This window comes from Saccostrea echinata, unplaced genomic scaffold (assembly GCF_033153115.1).
Source record: "Saccostrea echinata isolate AGI-Se365-2 ecotype Australia unplaced genomic scaffold, CSIRO_AGI_Sech_v1 ptg000041l, whole genome shotgun sequence".
Classification (NCBI taxonomy): domain Eukaryota; kingdom Metazoa; phylum Mollusca; class Bivalvia; order Ostreida; family Ostreidae; genus Saccostrea; species Saccostrea echinata.
The window spans coordinates 5087275-5104207 of NW_026889790.1; the positions used below are offsets into that span (position 1 = coordinate 5087275).

General features: G+C 32.9%; 1 protein-coding gene across 1 annotated transcript; it reads left to right on the top strand.

The window, feature by feature from the left end:
- Positions 1 to 15624: 15624 nt before the first annotated feature.
- On the top strand, positions 15625 to 16695 carry LOC133200974 (sushi, nidogen and EGF-like domain-containing protein 1). Its single transcript, XM_061336784.1, has one exon. The coding sequence runs from the start codon at positions 15800 to 15802 to the stop codon at positions 16343 to 16345; it is 546 nt and encodes a 181-aa protein (XP_061192768.1). The 5' UTR covers positions 15625 to 15799; the 3' UTR covers positions 16346 to 16695.
- Positions 16696 to 16933: the final 238 nt, after the last annotated feature.

The window sequence follows — 16933 nt, forward strand, 5'->3', positions numbered from 1 at the left end:
ATGATATCAAAAGAAAGGTTTCTTTTACTATTATCATATATACAATTTAAAAATTTGTTTCAGCAAAATTTCTTTAAAAACTTGTTCGAAATAACAAGTTATAGTCAACATCCATCAACAGTTTTTTGACATTGTATTGCAAAATTTCAGGAATGTAATATATATTATTGATGTTATCTTGTGAGATTTGGAGCGTAACATCAGCTGTTTATGATGTGGCACAATTAAAACCATCATACACGCCAGAGTCTAAGGAGACGGATGATGTCTGCAATAAGAAACTGTTCATCATGAGGCTTGGTGGCTATGAGGGGTGATGATAGATCCAATCCTGCCATGCTTCCTTTATATGACTGATTCGAGGGTATAGCTTCCTGATAGGAAAAAAAGATGGATGAGGAACGTTTTACATCACAATTGTGATCAACAATGATTGCCCGTATTATCATAGTGATTAAAAAGCGCCTTTGTCATTGCTACAGGTATTGCAAAAGAGCATTAATTATTTGAATAATTAGGTTAGCTGCACTTACCTTGGTGAGCACGTCCTTGTTAATGAATACTAAGGTTTGTCCATGTGGTCTTGTCATTGTGTCCCACAAACAGTGATGTCTTATCATAGCAGGTGTCATATTAACTTCATTATTAACGGATCTGAAAGTTACTGCTTTTTAACACAAATTCCTCTTGCCATGTTGTCTTTTATTACATAAGTGAATAATGGATACACTCCGTAATAAACTCTCCACTAGATGTGGTGTTAAATTTAATTGTTTCTTTGTCATCATTACAAATGTCTTCTTTACAGGTTTATTTGCTTTTGAAATTTAAAGAATGTATAAATAATGATAAAACTAATGCAAAGTTACGTACTTTCTGCATTATATCTCTTATTCAGTTTGCGTAAAACAGACAATTTCTACAATATTCAAGAACCTTGTAGAATGTTGTAAAGTTCAGACATTGACTTGAAATTAGAATTTGCCATATCTCTCTTCATTTTGATATTTAATACGAGAAATAAATTGATTTAATAAAAACAACAACAAAGAAATGTCTTGTTTATTATTTAATTTAGAAACGGAGTGACTTACTTTGCAATCTTAAAATTAGATTAAAACTTACTTTGTTCTGTCTTCTATATTAAGCTATCTACAGTCAGGAAAAGCTTAAAAAGTTGATAATTTTTACTAATGTATCATAGGTGACGTCATTGGAATACACCTCGACTGATCAAAATTCCTTATTTAAACAAAAAGCATTGAAATATGAAGATTTTTTTTTACATGTATATAATTCTGGGACTTTGTTGGACATAATCTGCTACAAAAATTTAATTTCAAATACTAGAACAAAATCAAATGAATTTGCAAAACTGTTGCTTACTTCTTTTCGGCACCTGATCCCACCTCTGGTGTCTTCAGGGGTCCATGTTTTCTGCAATGTTCGAGATTTGCATTCTTTACTTTATTTATGAGATTGATCACAAATCGTTACTTTCACGTTTTACATCGTGACCGGCGGGTGTGACCGGTCGGCAGGGGATGCTCACTCCTCCATGGCACCCGATCCCACCTCTGATGTTTTGGAGGTCCGTGTTTGCACTGCTCCTATTTAAAAAAACTATAAATATCAGGATAATATTTTTGCTTTATTGTATTGGTTGAATTGATGACAGTACAGTATTAAAAATTCGTTTTTCACTCTTTTTGTCATTGAATCTTAAGTGATGATGCAATAGCAAATTTAAAAAAAAAATGGAAAAGCATCGAATTTGAATACTGAATTTTTGCAGGTATTATTTTCAAAGAGCATTGTAAATAATATAAAGAATACTTGAATAAAATTTTCTATATGAGTAGATTGTTGATTATTATGTTGATAAAGTACGTTGGAACACTATTTAGAATGAGTAGATAGGAGTGGGTCTATAAACCGTGCTACAATGTTGTAGCATCACCTGTATTACGTGTCGACATGCTATAACACTTCTCATATATGGATACACGATTTCCATCGGGATCAATTCGGTACATTTTAAGATCTGCCATACTGAGTTATGTGTGGTCTTTCAAACTCGTGTGTAAAAAAGACACTTGTACGGTGTCATTAAGTTCTGTTCTGTAAAAAATCATGTTCAATTTGCGTTGTGACAGAAATTTCTATAAATGGGTGAGTTCCTCAATTGACAAGAGGAATTAGTTTCCTGATTACTGCAGTGGACAATATATATAAAGATCGTGTATTCTAAATGATGCATAGGATTGTAATTATTAATCAAATTTAATGATGTACTCCTGGAAGTTGAAATTTTCAAATGTATTTTAAAGGTGCTTGGACACAGATTTGAAGTTAATATGTTCTCTAATTTTCTGTATAATTTCATGACTTATATGTTGCTATAGCATTTCATACGAAAATATAATAAAAATCTTATTTCATCTCGATGTTATTGAAACTTCAAATTTCTGGATGCGTTTGATTGACACATCCTTGCACTTTCAAAAATTTTATTTTTATTCTTAATACTTAAGAAAAGTGGCAATTTTTGTTGTGTATTAATGAAAAATATTAAAACTATGATTCAGAAAATTCAGAGTAGAAATGTTCGAAGGCAAAACCCACTCACAGTATTGTCAGTCCGTGCTCAGTGGTGTGTGCAGACTTTAATAATTGAACACACCCGGTGAATCGTAAACATTATCAACAACAGAGCTCGTGCCCTGTTTACAAAAACAGTTTACGTTTCACGGGTGTATTCAATTTGTTTAACTCTGTACACAATACTGAGCACGGGCTGACGATATTAGTGAGGGGGTTTGCTTTCGCACATTTCTACTCTGAATTTTCTGGATTATAGATGTAATGTTTTTCATTAATACACAACAAAATCGCTTCTTTTCTTAAAAAGTGCAAGGATGGGTTAATCAAACGCGTCCAGGAATTCGTAGTTCCAATATTTCCAGAAAAAATAAGTTTTTAACTATATTTTCGTGTGAAATGCTATTGCAACATATAAGTCGTGATATTAAACAGAAAATTTGAGAAAATATTAACTTCAAATCTGTGTCTAGGCACCTTTAAGAAATAAACTATCGATTAAATGATGATATTTCGCTTCTCGTTAAATAAAGATAACATTGATTAAAAACGTACTGCAAACAATGCAACATAAGAACTTTATCGATGCATAACACATATAGATGTTTAGGGGTTCCAAAAAAATTAAACATTCAATTATAAAGTGCGAGAGACTGTGGCATGTTGTGTCGTCAGCCTTAACCTTCAACCCCTCTTATAAAGAAAGAAAGTATCATATTTAAACATCTATCGCGATATAAATACAGGTTAGTCACGTGACCAAATCATATAAAGTACGAGGGGATTTATGATTTGATCACGTACTATCCCGTATTATATCTCGACAGATACTTAAATATGATATCTTATTACATATACTTATATTTATATGTGCGACTGACTTACAACAAACTTTTGCGTTTTATAGTTTTAAATCCAAAATCTTATACGTGAAAAGAAGAAAACACTTGCTGTGGCCTTCAACTCGACATTTAGATATATCGACGACGTATTGTCAATTAACAATGGTTATTTCCATTCTTATGTCGATACGATATATCCTGGTGAGCTTGAGGTAAAAGATACCAGTCAGTCTGACACATCTGTTTCATATTTGGATATTTTTTTATTTGAAAAAGACGTTAATGGTAATCTAACAACCAAGCTTTATGATAAACGTGATGACTTTAACTTTTCAATCGTCAACTTCCTTCACTTATGCAGCAATATACTTTCATCACCTACATACGGGGTTTATATCTCTCAGTTGATTCGATACGCAAGAGCATGCTCTACGTATGTACAATTTCTAAAACGAGGTAAATTATTGACAAACAAGTTGATGAAACAAGAATATCAGCAGTCTCGTTTAAAGTCATCATTTCGTAAGTTCTATGGTCGATACAATGACCTTGTCAACAAATATAGTTTATCATTGAGTAATTGCTGACTGACGTTTTTCATACTAATTGTTAGGCCATTATTTACACACTGAATTGTCGATGGAGTTTTCTGATATTTCCCGATCATGACAAGGAGCACACGGCACTTCATGGTACCTGATCCCACCTCTGATGTTTTGGAGGTCCAGGTTTGCTCTGCTCCTATTTTGTATTGTTTAATGGACTTCTGAGCTTGAATACTGTTCGTGATCTCCATATATTTCATCCATGATTTTTTTTCCATCCTCAAGGGTATAAGTTGAAAGTGTCGAACACTCGACCCTTATGACGTCACTGTGAAATAAGGTTTATCGTTTATAACTAAACGCCATGCAACGAACCTGTATCAACTAGTATACAGGTACAGATACGCATTGCTCAAATAGCGCGGCGGATGCATATACATGTTAAAGATTATCAGGGCACACTTCTAAGTAAACCAGCGCGCATGTAATTGGAGCTATATAACCTATAAGAAAATTATCTGACCGATGATTTTGTTTGTGCATGATGTCTTACGGTAATTGGACATAAATTAAGGATTAATAACACAAATATTTTTTTTCAGAAATCAGAAATAAATCTTTCAGATTTATAATTATGTTCACATAGATAACTTGAATAATGTTTGATAGAGTAAATGTGGAAATTTTGTAAGGTTTTTATAATAACGTGGTAAAATGTGTGCAAAAATTTGTATTGATTTATATTTTCAAATGGCACAAAATCGCATTTTTGAATATTAAAGAAATTCCACGTCATTTTTCTTCAATATTAGTCAAAAATATGCATCGATCCATCTATCAAAGGTCTGTTTATGTTATGTATCCTTAAACACCTAAAAAGTGGTACGCAAGTAAATGGCAATTGCTTATATCATGGGCGGATCTAAAGTTAATTGTAATTGTATATATCATTGGCGGATCCAAAAGAAATTTTAATTATATTATATCATTGGCAGAACTGAAGGAAATTTTAAATGTATATATCATGGGTGGATCAAATGGAATGTTTTACTGTATATATCCTTCGTTTTGATGCCTGGAAATTACAGGAACCAAAAGATCCCATCCGTCTTTTCTGGCAAAAAATTCCAAACAATGTTATTTGTAAAAAGGATAGGCAATGGTCAATTTAATAACCTTGAGAAATATTAGCAAAGATTATGGTTTCATCCATATGACCTTTACCTTTGTATCAAGGTGACTCCACCACTATACACAGAAATTGAAGAAACGGCCGTAGTAAAACATCAAGTTTGTCACGTATAGGGAACAGAATTAAGGAAAATATGACCAAAAACAAACCACAGAACACACTGTAAGATCGATATGACATTGAATGATTAATAATGACGTCAGAACTTTGGTCTTCTGCCCATATTTCTTAAAATTCTAGCTTGTTGATGGAAAACAAACATGAACGATAAAATTAAAATCGGTCGTACGTACTTTCTTCAAAAACAATGACAACCAATCTGAGGGTGTTATAATTAAGCAACCAGCCACTCGTTACTCAGAAAACTGACCAATGAATTCCTCCCAAACTGTTTGACATAGTTATACTAGATATTTGAAATTTAGCATATAGAGAAGAAAAGATGATATTTTTTTAAGATGAATTGCGCCTTCATTCAAAACTGCAGTGTAATTTAATGAGTAATGCATGTCAGTTTCAGTCAAAATCACTTGCTAATAAGGAATCTATACATGATTAGAATTAGAACTTTAATATAGATTACCTCAAGCTTAAAACATGACTAATTCAGAAAGTGGTGCCTTTACTAGACTTCCGTCGCCATTGGATTTTGTAGTACACTACTAGCGTCATCGGGCGGCATGAACTCTTGTTCAAAAATGTCCAGGCACATGACAGAAATTCCATTAGGATGACTTTTCTTTTGACAATGTCATACTTCAGAAGCTTATTAAATCTTCTGTCATGTCAAAGACACGTTCGTTAATTTGTGTGCTTGATTTCTGCTTCTAAAGGACACAGGATACTAAACAAAATTATGTTATAGAAAGTTCTTAAAACAGTTTGTACAGGCTATTATCAATGATAAATCACATATTTATCACGAAATGTTTGTATTTAACAACCCTTATTTTTTCATTCTCCCCAAATTCATACGTTTATTTCCACACAAAAATTTAATGCAAAAACATTAAAAAAAATGAAATCCCATCACATAAATATAAATTTAGTTTAATTTTGCCCTGTATATCTTGTAACATATTTAGTTGAATCTAAAAAAAAAAACAGCAAACTTCATGAAGCGTTCATAAACACCCCCACTTCCTCCTGATTGTGGGTATTCTATAAGAATGCTTACTGTTCGCAATCTATCTTTTTGTATTCGTTTACAAGAGACAAGACGTTAAATGGTTATAATGCAACAGGTGTCAGAGGTAGAGAAATGTTCCAGACTTAACGGCAACTGGCCCAGGCGTTAGGGGAGGCAAGTGGCCCAGGCGTTAGGGGAGGTAACTGGTTCGGCGTTAGGGGAGGCAACTGACCCGGGCGTTAGAGGAGGAGTGGAACAGCAGTGTATAACGACTTTAATAACATGAATAGGAAGATGTCATGCCTGTGGCGAAAGCAATAGATACTGAATATGGAGCTCAAACTTTGCAAGTGATTCAGACAATTAATGTAAGTTACTGAGTTAACATCATTACTGTTCTAGACATACATCTACGAAATAGAAATTTGATTTTTTTTTTTTTTTTTTTTTTTTTTTTTTTTTTTTTTTTTTTTGCAAAGCTTGTTTTGAAAGAATGAGTGGACTTAAGAGTCCTCAAAAAGCCGTAAATTGAAATTTTATAAAATATTCCTTTCTTTCCATAATATTAATCATCGATATCTTCTTTGTATTCATATATACGTTTATTAATTAAAAGAGTCTTTTTTTTTTTAAGGAAAACCAAATAATAATCTAAGGCATGAAAATTTCTTTGAATATCAATATTTTTAGCGCCTTAATAAAACTCAGCACAGTTCTTTAGAAATTTAACAAGATAATGTCATATTAAAAGGAAATGAGATGACAAATGTGCACATACTTAATTTTAAAAAAAATGTTCAACATAAACTTGCCCTTCAGTTGTTAAGACTATATTAACCTTGATTTGACCTCGACTGACCTGTTGAATATTACAATTCATCACGTGGTGTCCAGCTGCGAGTGTACTTGTGAATGCAATTACACGCTTTCCAAATCGTTACGATTTTTTCCTCAAACTCCAATATGCCAACAAAGGAATTGACGCGGTTAATACAAGTTATATTCTTAATCACAAAAGGGCCCAGTCTTGTATTCTACCATATTTCAAGTTGAAGACTACAACCTTGTTTTTCCTGCAATTACTATTGCTTTGAAACTTTTTAATTACAAGAAAACTTTACAGAGCCTGGATATTGAGCATCTGAAACATAATTCTCCTTCCTGTTCATGTTCTTCTTCACCCTTCAACTATAGTCCTGTTGGACACGTTATAATTTGTGACGTAAATATTGTTAATAATGAGGACCTTTAATCGTTAAATCATTAATTTTAAAAGGGCTAAAACTTAGGGAACCCCGATCTTTTAACTGGCGTCATAATTTCACAAATATTATGGATTCTGTGGAAGATTATGGGCCAGACATGAAGAAGAAGACCTTGACACTTTGTTAGAATAGATTAAATGTATCGGATATATGTTAAAATCTTGCATTAAGCGATTGAGGGACAACATGAAACCAACTATCCTTCTGTGTTCAATAATTCAGAAGTGAAAAAAGAATTAAATAGATTACACGATCAGTATGTACTGGTCCCTGCTGAAAAAGCGGGTAACAACACTGTCCTTGTTTGTAAGGCTCATTATTTAAATTGTGTTTTAGAGGAACTGGGATTTAATTCAACAAGTGGTAATCCGACTTATACCCATTGCTCCCTTTCTAAAGAGGAAATTTTTCAATATCATATGTCAGTTTTGAATATTTTTAATATTCCAAACAACTAACATGAATTCGAATTACCATATCTATACTGGATTCCGAAACTGCATAAAAGTCCTTACAAACAAAGATATATAGCGGGTTCCAGTAAATGTTCTACCAAGTCTCCTTCTTTACTCCTCACTAAAATATTAACGGTAGTGAAGGAGAACCTTCAGGAGTACTATGCAACAGTATATTCCCAGAAGTGGTGTAAATCAAATGTGGATAATTAAAAATTCCAAGGAACTTTTGGAACATTTGAGATCACAACATTTTACCAAAAACAACAACATAAAAAAATACGACTTTTTAACTTTATATACAACCATTCCCCAAGATAAATTAAAGTCCAGGCTTTTTGATATCATTGACAGCTGCTTTTTCAATTAAAATGGAACTCGTAAATTTACGTACCTTGTTATTGGTTATTTGCAAAATTATTTTGCTGAAAAAACATTCTGGTTATACAAACGGGTACTCTGAAGTTGATATTAAAAAGATGCTTGAGTTTCTGATAAACGTGATGACTTTAACTTTTCAATCGTCAACTTCCCTTACGTATGCTGCAATATACTTTCATCACCTGCATACAGGGTTTATATCTCTCGGTTGATTCGATAGGCAAGAGCATGCTCTATGTATAAACAATTTCTAAAACGAGGTAAGTTATTGACAAACAAGTTGATGAAACAAGAATATCAGCAGTCTCGTTTAAAGTCGTCATTTCGTAAGTTCTATGGTCGATACAATGACCTTGTCAGCAAATACAATTTATCATTAAGTCATATGCTGACTGACGTTTTTCATATTAATTGTCAGGCCATTATTTACACACTGACTTGTCGACGGATTTTTCCGACCATGACAAGGAGCACACGGCGGGTGTGACCGGTCAACAGGGGATGCATCCTCCTCCATGGCACCTGATCCCACCTCTGATGTTTTAGAGGCCCGTGTTTGCTCTGCTCCAAAATTTGTATTGTTTAATGGACTTCTGAGCTTGAATACTGTTCGTTATCTCCATACATATCACTGTAAAATATTTTTGATTCATTCATTTACATCTTGGTAGAAGAATTGCAAAAAGCACAAAATAAGAAATTTAGAATACTTATTCTTTTGGAACAAATTCCTCATATGCATTTCCTTTTTTGAAGAGAATCTGTAAACCGCCAAACAGCTAATAATTCAATTTTGATACTTTTATCAATAGAAGAAATTTTAATCACCAGTGATACCTTACATCACCAGTGGCCTACTGTGTGACTTCTGTCTATTATGGGAGACTGGAAATTTTTTATAAGCAAAATTCTCAACAAAATCACATGTAACTCAATTTGTATATCATTTGAGATGAAATTTTTTTTTATATTAATTTAGGAAAAGTAAACAAGAAATTGTTTTAATTAATATTTTCGCTTATTTTTTTAATCATGATATGTTAGATTTAATAATAACAAGGTGTGGGTATAATTTTCCTGTGTAATGCGTATATTCAGTGGATTAAACCTGAAAGTTATATATCTAACACCTGTGTACATGTGTGATAAAATACAGATTAAAAAGCCTCTGAAGATGGCAAGTATTAATCATTTGCTACTGGGTTTTTTTCCATTGTCACACTTTAGTTTTTCTCGAAAAATTTATTTTGACAATTTCAAAGAGGAAAGCAAATGATTTTCAATGTAAATATTGAATATAATATTTATATAAAGAGCTTTGTGAAATATTAGGTTGCTTGTAAAAGATGAAGATAACGAACAGAGATCAATCTAATAAATCCAATAAAAAATGCGAATCCCGAACAGGGAAAAAATGTAACATTCTTTTTTTCGCGAAACATGGAATGGGGTTGGTCCATATGGAAGAAGGTGTTCCGTTTCCCATATTAAGTGCAACAATGTTATCTTATGTACTGAAGTTATGCTGGGCGTTTAAAGAAAACAATGTGAGCATCCTTTACCTATAACTACATGCTTTGTTCTATCACTTTAAAAGTTCCTAAATTCATCGAGCCCTGTTCTCCCAAATGAAGACAGAATTGAATATCTTTTATGGGTTCTGTTCTGGTGCATGCTAGACAATGGGATACATATGAAGGGGAAGACCTTAATACTCTCTAATAAAGAATAGCGTTAGAAAATTGAAGACCAAAATGCAAACTATCCTTCCGTTTTCAATAGATTGAATGAAAGAAATGTTTTGGTTCCAGCTGAAAAAGCTTGCAACAATATAGCCTTTTTTGTAAGGCTCATTATTACAATTGCATTTTAGAAGAACTCGGTTTTAATTCCACATCTGGTAATCCAACCTAAAGTCACAGTTCCCTTTCAAAATATGAAAGTTTTAAAATTAACCTTTCAGTTTTAAGTACTTTTAACATTCCAGTCAATAGAAATGAGTTTGATTTACCCCACCTATACTGGATTCCTAAATTTCATAAAAACCCTAATAAACAAAGATATATTGCAGGGTACGAAATTTTTAGCAAGCCCCTCTTCTTACTCCTCACCAAAATATTAACTGCTGCGAAGGAGAAACATCAGACTTACTGTGCTACAGTATATTCTATAAGTGGTGTAAATCAGATGTGGATTCTAAAGAATTCCGAAGAACTTTTAGAAAATTTTAAATCTGAAAACTTTTAGCATCTAAACAAAAGATTTTTCTACAACCATTCCTCACAATAGATTAAAGAGCAGGATTTTGGCATCATAAAAAACCTGCCTCCTCAATAAAAATGGACCTCGCAAATTTTTATATCTTGTGATTGGTCATCTTCAAAATTAATTTGTTAAATTAATTCTGTTTCTACGCACATGTATACTGAAGTTGATATTAAACCCTAACCCTGATGCTGGAGTTCCTAATTGACAATATCTATTTAGTCTTTGGAAACCAGGTCTTCCAACAAACTGTTAATTTACATAGGTACTAATTGTACACCTTTATTTGCCGACCTGTTTTTATATTCCTATGAAGCAGAATTTACTCAAACACTTCTACACGAGAAAACTCTTGCTGTAACCATCAATTCAATATTTTAGATGTATCGACGACGTTTGGTACCACAAATTGGTACCGTATATGATTTACATTATGACCCCTGAGTCGAGGCCTCTGCTGGTGGACTGTTAGTCCCCGAAGGTCTCTACGGCCCAGTATCTAAGTACTTCGGTACTAGCTTGAAAATAGATATATATTTAATTGCTGTGGCAAAATTTAGAAATTTATTTCAAAATTATGGATTATCTCCCTCATGCATAGCTTCGACGTATTTGGCTCCAGTCTTTGACACCCCATTTTTCAGCTCTTCAAAGTCTTTTTAAATCAAATATTTCGGATTTCCAACGCTTCGGCAAGAGCATCACTGAAGAGACATAATTTGACGAAATGCGCATCTGATGCATTAAAATTGGTACTGTATATGATTTACATCAATTAAAAGTAGTTATTTTCTTTCATTTATCGACTAGAAAATATCCGAGAGAACTCGCAATAAAAAAGAACAACTACAAAGTCTGCCACATTTGTTTCATAATTAGATGTTTTACTGACTATACACGATAATGGTCAACTAATGACTAAACTGTAAGACAAACGGGATGCTTTCAGCTTTTCCATCGTCAACTTACCTACCTTATTTATTTAGTAATATTCCAACATCACCTGCATATGGTGTTTATGTCTCCCAACTTATTTGATACGCAAGAGCATGGTATGACTACGCAAGATTTTTAATCCGAGGCAAGCTACTGACAAATAAGTTTATGTTACAAAGGATGTTACAAGGAATTCAACAATTCCGTGTAAAGTAATCTTTCTACCGTCGTTATTATGTACTTGTTTGAAAATAGAACCTATTGTTGGGTTGCATTATGACTGACATGTTCCAAACCAATTGACCGGTCACGGTAGCCTTGTGGACGTTCGCTTCGAGATCTTGAAGCCTGGGTTCAATTCTCGTTTGCCGTGCGGCGTCAGACATAAGACGAAAACACTGGTAGTGACTGCTCTTTTGCCAAGCGCCCGGCATTAGATTTGAAAGTCACGGGTCTTTCGAATGAGATCTTAAAATCGAGGTCCAGTGTCACGGTAGGCGATGGCTCGATAAAGAATCCTGACTGCTCAATGGCCTTGAGTGCAAAATATAGGTCTAAATGTGAAGCCCTTCACCAGTGTATGGTGATGTCTCTATCTGAGTAAGAAAATCTCGACTGGGACGTAAAAACAACTTATAATCAATCAATCCATACCAATTGTTAGGCCATTCCTTTTACACTAAATCTGACTACGGAGTACTCCGAATACCTAATAAAAGATAGGGCTTGCGTTGGGTGTGAGCGGTCGAGAGGGAATGCTTACTCCTCTTAGGTACCTGATCCCACCTCTTTGTTTCCAGCGTCCGTATTTTCTTTTTCATATGTAATTTCGTTTTGTTTAGTAGATTTATGAGATTGGTCACTGATATCTTCAGCTTGTACAATCTAAATATATATACAGCGATATGCAAAATAATAATTAAAAAAAACCAAAGGAGAAAACAGTTTTGAAAGCAAAAAAAATGTGCGTCAAAGTGAGAGAAAAAGATAATCGAGGAAGGTTTGGGAATTTAAAAAAGTATTTGGCCTGATATAATTAATGGTTTTACTAGATTGTTAATGTCAGGAAATATATAATATATATTTGAACTATCCAAATAGATTCAATGAATACAATTTCAGTATAAATAAATACCTGTAGATAATAATTCTAAGAAATAATCTTAGAATTTAACAGTCTAATTATTAGAGTCATTTTTGGTCAGCCGACCTTGATTTACAGTGACCTTGAATTGAGAAATATGTTTTCATTCCAGTTCGTGACGAAAATTCACCAATTTTATAGATAATGTTATGTTCATCTTTAGTTCTCATCCTTTGAAATCTGTTTTCTATCCGAAGGCTAATTAAATAGATTATTTACTGATGATGGTACCACTCTGTTACGCATACATGAAATTAATGTCATTTAAATAGTACCATGCCTTCTAATGTCCCAGTAAGTTGATTGTTCAAAATGCAAGACCATGTTTGTCCTCTCATTTTGAAAGTTAATTCGAAGTTGAAAATTAGTTCATTTAAGTTAATGATTGACATGAATACGGTTGAATGTAACGATGAAAAGACACAGTTACCTAGTTGTTATTTTTAGATCTGAATACCATATCTATTTCCATCCTTAAAGGACATATGTCTCCTTTGTCTTCATTGTGTCCAAAATTGGAATTAATCTAATTTTGATGAGAGAAAGGGATAGATTCGAATAATTTATATTTCTTTGAAGCATCTTATTCAGAAATTTGTTGATTGCTTTTCTCTTTATTTATATTTATGTCAGCTTTACGCTGCAACACAACGTTAACATCATAAATAGAGATCTTTGCAAATAGCCGATGTAGTAAAAAGATCGTATCGATATATGCAATACCCTACCAATCATAACTGTTTTAATTTTTATTGACCAACAGTATGAGAATTATAAAGTAAATACAGAAATCTTTAATTAAGATAATGTTTAAATAAACTCACATGATGCTTTTCTTTTAAATCTTCAATTGGCAGTTTATGCAATATTTGTCAATTCCATTCAACATTAGGTATTTACATAACAGGTTTAATTACAATAGAAGCATGGTATATTGCCGTACAAACGACTCTTCATTTTGAATCTAGCACGAAGATGTTCCTTAAAATTGAAATAGATGAATACATTATTTTAAAAAACTGCATTTCAAGATTTTTGAAATGATAAAGGATGTCAAGAAAAGAATTAATTATTAACACCAAATTCTGATTTCTAAATATTAATGTAAAGAAAATAGGGAAACAGGGAGAAACATGTTATCTTTTTTTTTAGATATGATTGTTTCACTGTTCACGATTTCTTTGTTCAGTGGATTTATGAGATCGATCACTGTTAGTTTTCTTCACCTCTTACCGTTCAAAATATAAAATTCTCTTGCAAAATTGTACAGGTTAATGTAATCACATTGTAAAAATTGATGGTGATTTTTCTCTTTATTTTATAATACACAGAAAAATGGAATCTTTTTATCATTAAATTACTAAATTTATTTTTTTAGAAAGCTTTTTTTTTTAAACATCATATATATTAATAATTGTGTCCCGAAAAATACTAATTAGCTTTGCAAATAACAGCTACAACGTGTGTTTACGTATTTTCTTTCCCATATATCTTTACGCATTTCTGTATAATGTTATTACATTCTTTCAAAGATCTCTCTTTAAAAAGTCAGAAATTAAAAACGTCTTGCCTATTATAGACTTTAGAGATTTATCAAATATGATGTCAGTAACATGTTGATTTTATTAATATTAAAAGTAAAGAAAAAATATTCCAGGTTATTCTGATTATTTTTTTTTTCTGAAACGGGTACATCTTTCTAATTTCTTTCAATTGAAACGCAAAATAATTTACTTCAAATCATAAAAAAATAAAATATGCATTTGAAATAAGCTTTCTACCACTGAATTAAAATAATTGTTTAGACTTAGTTCAAATTTCAAAGAAATACTCGGATCACTTTTATTATTTTTCAAAATACACACATCTCACGCCAATAAATAAGAATCATTTGACTTTTTTTTCTTTAACACTTAAAGAAGAGTCTTATGGAGTAAACATGAAATACAATGAAAAAGATTGGAATATAAAATTCTAAATTTCTTAATCATGTAATGAATCTTTTTAAATATTTCAATTAATTTGAATACCATATTTTCATTTTACACTTGGTTTGCATCGGAATTTTAATTTAATACCCCTAAAACCTTGTTTATACCAGCTTAAATAAATATTAATCATCGCAGAATTTATATTAATAACAATAGTCCAACTCTGATTCGCGCGTTTCAAGAAACCTGAAACCTAAAGAAGATTAATGAAATCCAAAAGCAATAATATCGTGTGATCAACTGGATGAAGTGTATGCATAAATTAAGGCCCTGGACATAATTGGTTCAGCTCGATTGAAATGACAATGAATAATAGGTATTCATTTATCTGTAAGGCAATTTATCTCCAGTAACCGAAAAATAAACTTCTTTTTTGTAGAATTTCTGTTTTGGTAGCCTTGACATTTTCAGAATATCTGCGATTGGAGGGTTAGAAGTTCGTCCAACAGTCTGACCATTCTTTGTAATGGTCTCGGTACCATGAGGTTCTGTTACATAATTTGGGTTTTGTTTATTTGTAATCGAATAAAATGCTCTCTACTGATTAGTCTATGCATGATAAGCACGCCTTCCAAGTCACATGTTATTTAATAGGAAAAGTTAATTAACTAAAAAATGGAAAATGTTATTTTTTTATGCCTGTCATTTAACCATTCGCGTGAAGAGTTTGACAATTATGTTATATGTCAAGTCAATTTTCTCTCCCGATCAGACTTTACTTACTTAATACCTGTGTTATGTAAAACATCTACACAATGTGGAAAAATAACTTGAACATATGGAAATTAAGAATGTTATGCATCAAACTGTCGCCGCGAGCGATAGGCCGCGAGCTGGCCTCCTACTATATTTAAAGTCCCATCCCGGCCTTTGTTTCCTGGTTTTACTACGATGACAAGCATATACGTTGGCAAAGGGCGCGCAACTATTAGTTCTAAACTCTCTTAGCAAGGTCTGGGACTCTGACCACGGAAATAGGATCGCTCTCTGACGTAGTCCTCTGCGTGTCATAAAATCGCGATAGATTCGACGTAAACATCATTGTTTGACAACATGCAGTTCTCACTGGACGTGCTGGTTCTCCTGAGTGTCGTCTCATCAGTTCTTTCTATGTCTCCTCTTGCACGCTCATTGCTACAGCGTGTTTCCAGGAGACAAAGACGAGCAACAGGCACATCAAAACCTCTCTGTAAACTTTTCGGATGTGTCAATGGTGATTGCACTTTTAAAAATGACATGTTCAATTGTGTGTGTCATAAAGGGTACAAAGGGAAGCTATGTAATGAAATAGACATTGTAAAAGATACGGAGGTAGGGAAGCCAAACAGATGCAAACAGTTTAAAAACTTCCACTGCAACAACGGCGGATCCTGTGTGGTTGCTCCCAGTATGCATGGCGGGTTAACAGTAAGATGTGAGTGTCCCCCACAATGGACAGGGGATTTTTGTGATACTCCATGCAGAATGGACTGCAAAAATGGCGGCCAATGTCACAGTGACAGGATCACAGGGGAGGAGATGTGCCTCTGTATGTGGGGGTACAGTGGGAGATACTGTCAAATAGAGAAACAACAGGGACCCACTATTGCGATCGTATGATAACATCTGATATTCACCTTCTACCAGTGACAAACCTCAGGGGGTCCGATGACCTCTTTACTTCTTGAAATCCATTTGATTTTTACCTCAGGACTTTAATATTGGTTTTCATGTATGTATATCACTCATTAAGTTATTGTGTGTTGCTTATTTTTGTTTGATTTCATTACAATGTAATGAGATTTTGTTAATATTTCGTCATTAATTACAAAGAGAATGCTCAGTAGAACACTAGGAGAATTAGTCTTTTTTATGTCTGTACGTCTCTGTAACATTTTTGGATAACTTCGTCTTACTGTTATATATGTTAAAAAGTTTATGATGTATGGGTAATAAAAAACTAAATCTTATACTTATTTTTTTATAATTTTAAAAACTCGTTCTGGAGATCAAAACATTCAGGAAATTCGTACCTTCTCCTTTTTGTGGTCATTTGATGGCAAAAATTATGTAGATAACTTTATTCATGTGTTCTCTGAATTATGCTTATTGATATCTAATAAATAATACTTTATATACTCTTTTCCAAAAAACTCTAGAAAGTGAGAAAGATATTGGATATATGAAAACGATGAATTCAATGGAAAA

What these genes read in the sequence shown, in the direction of transcription:
- LOC133200974 (XM_061336784.1), top strand. Translation starts at nt 15,800, where the DNA reads ATGCAGTTCTCACTGGACGTGCTGGTTCTCCTGAGTGTCGTCTCATCA.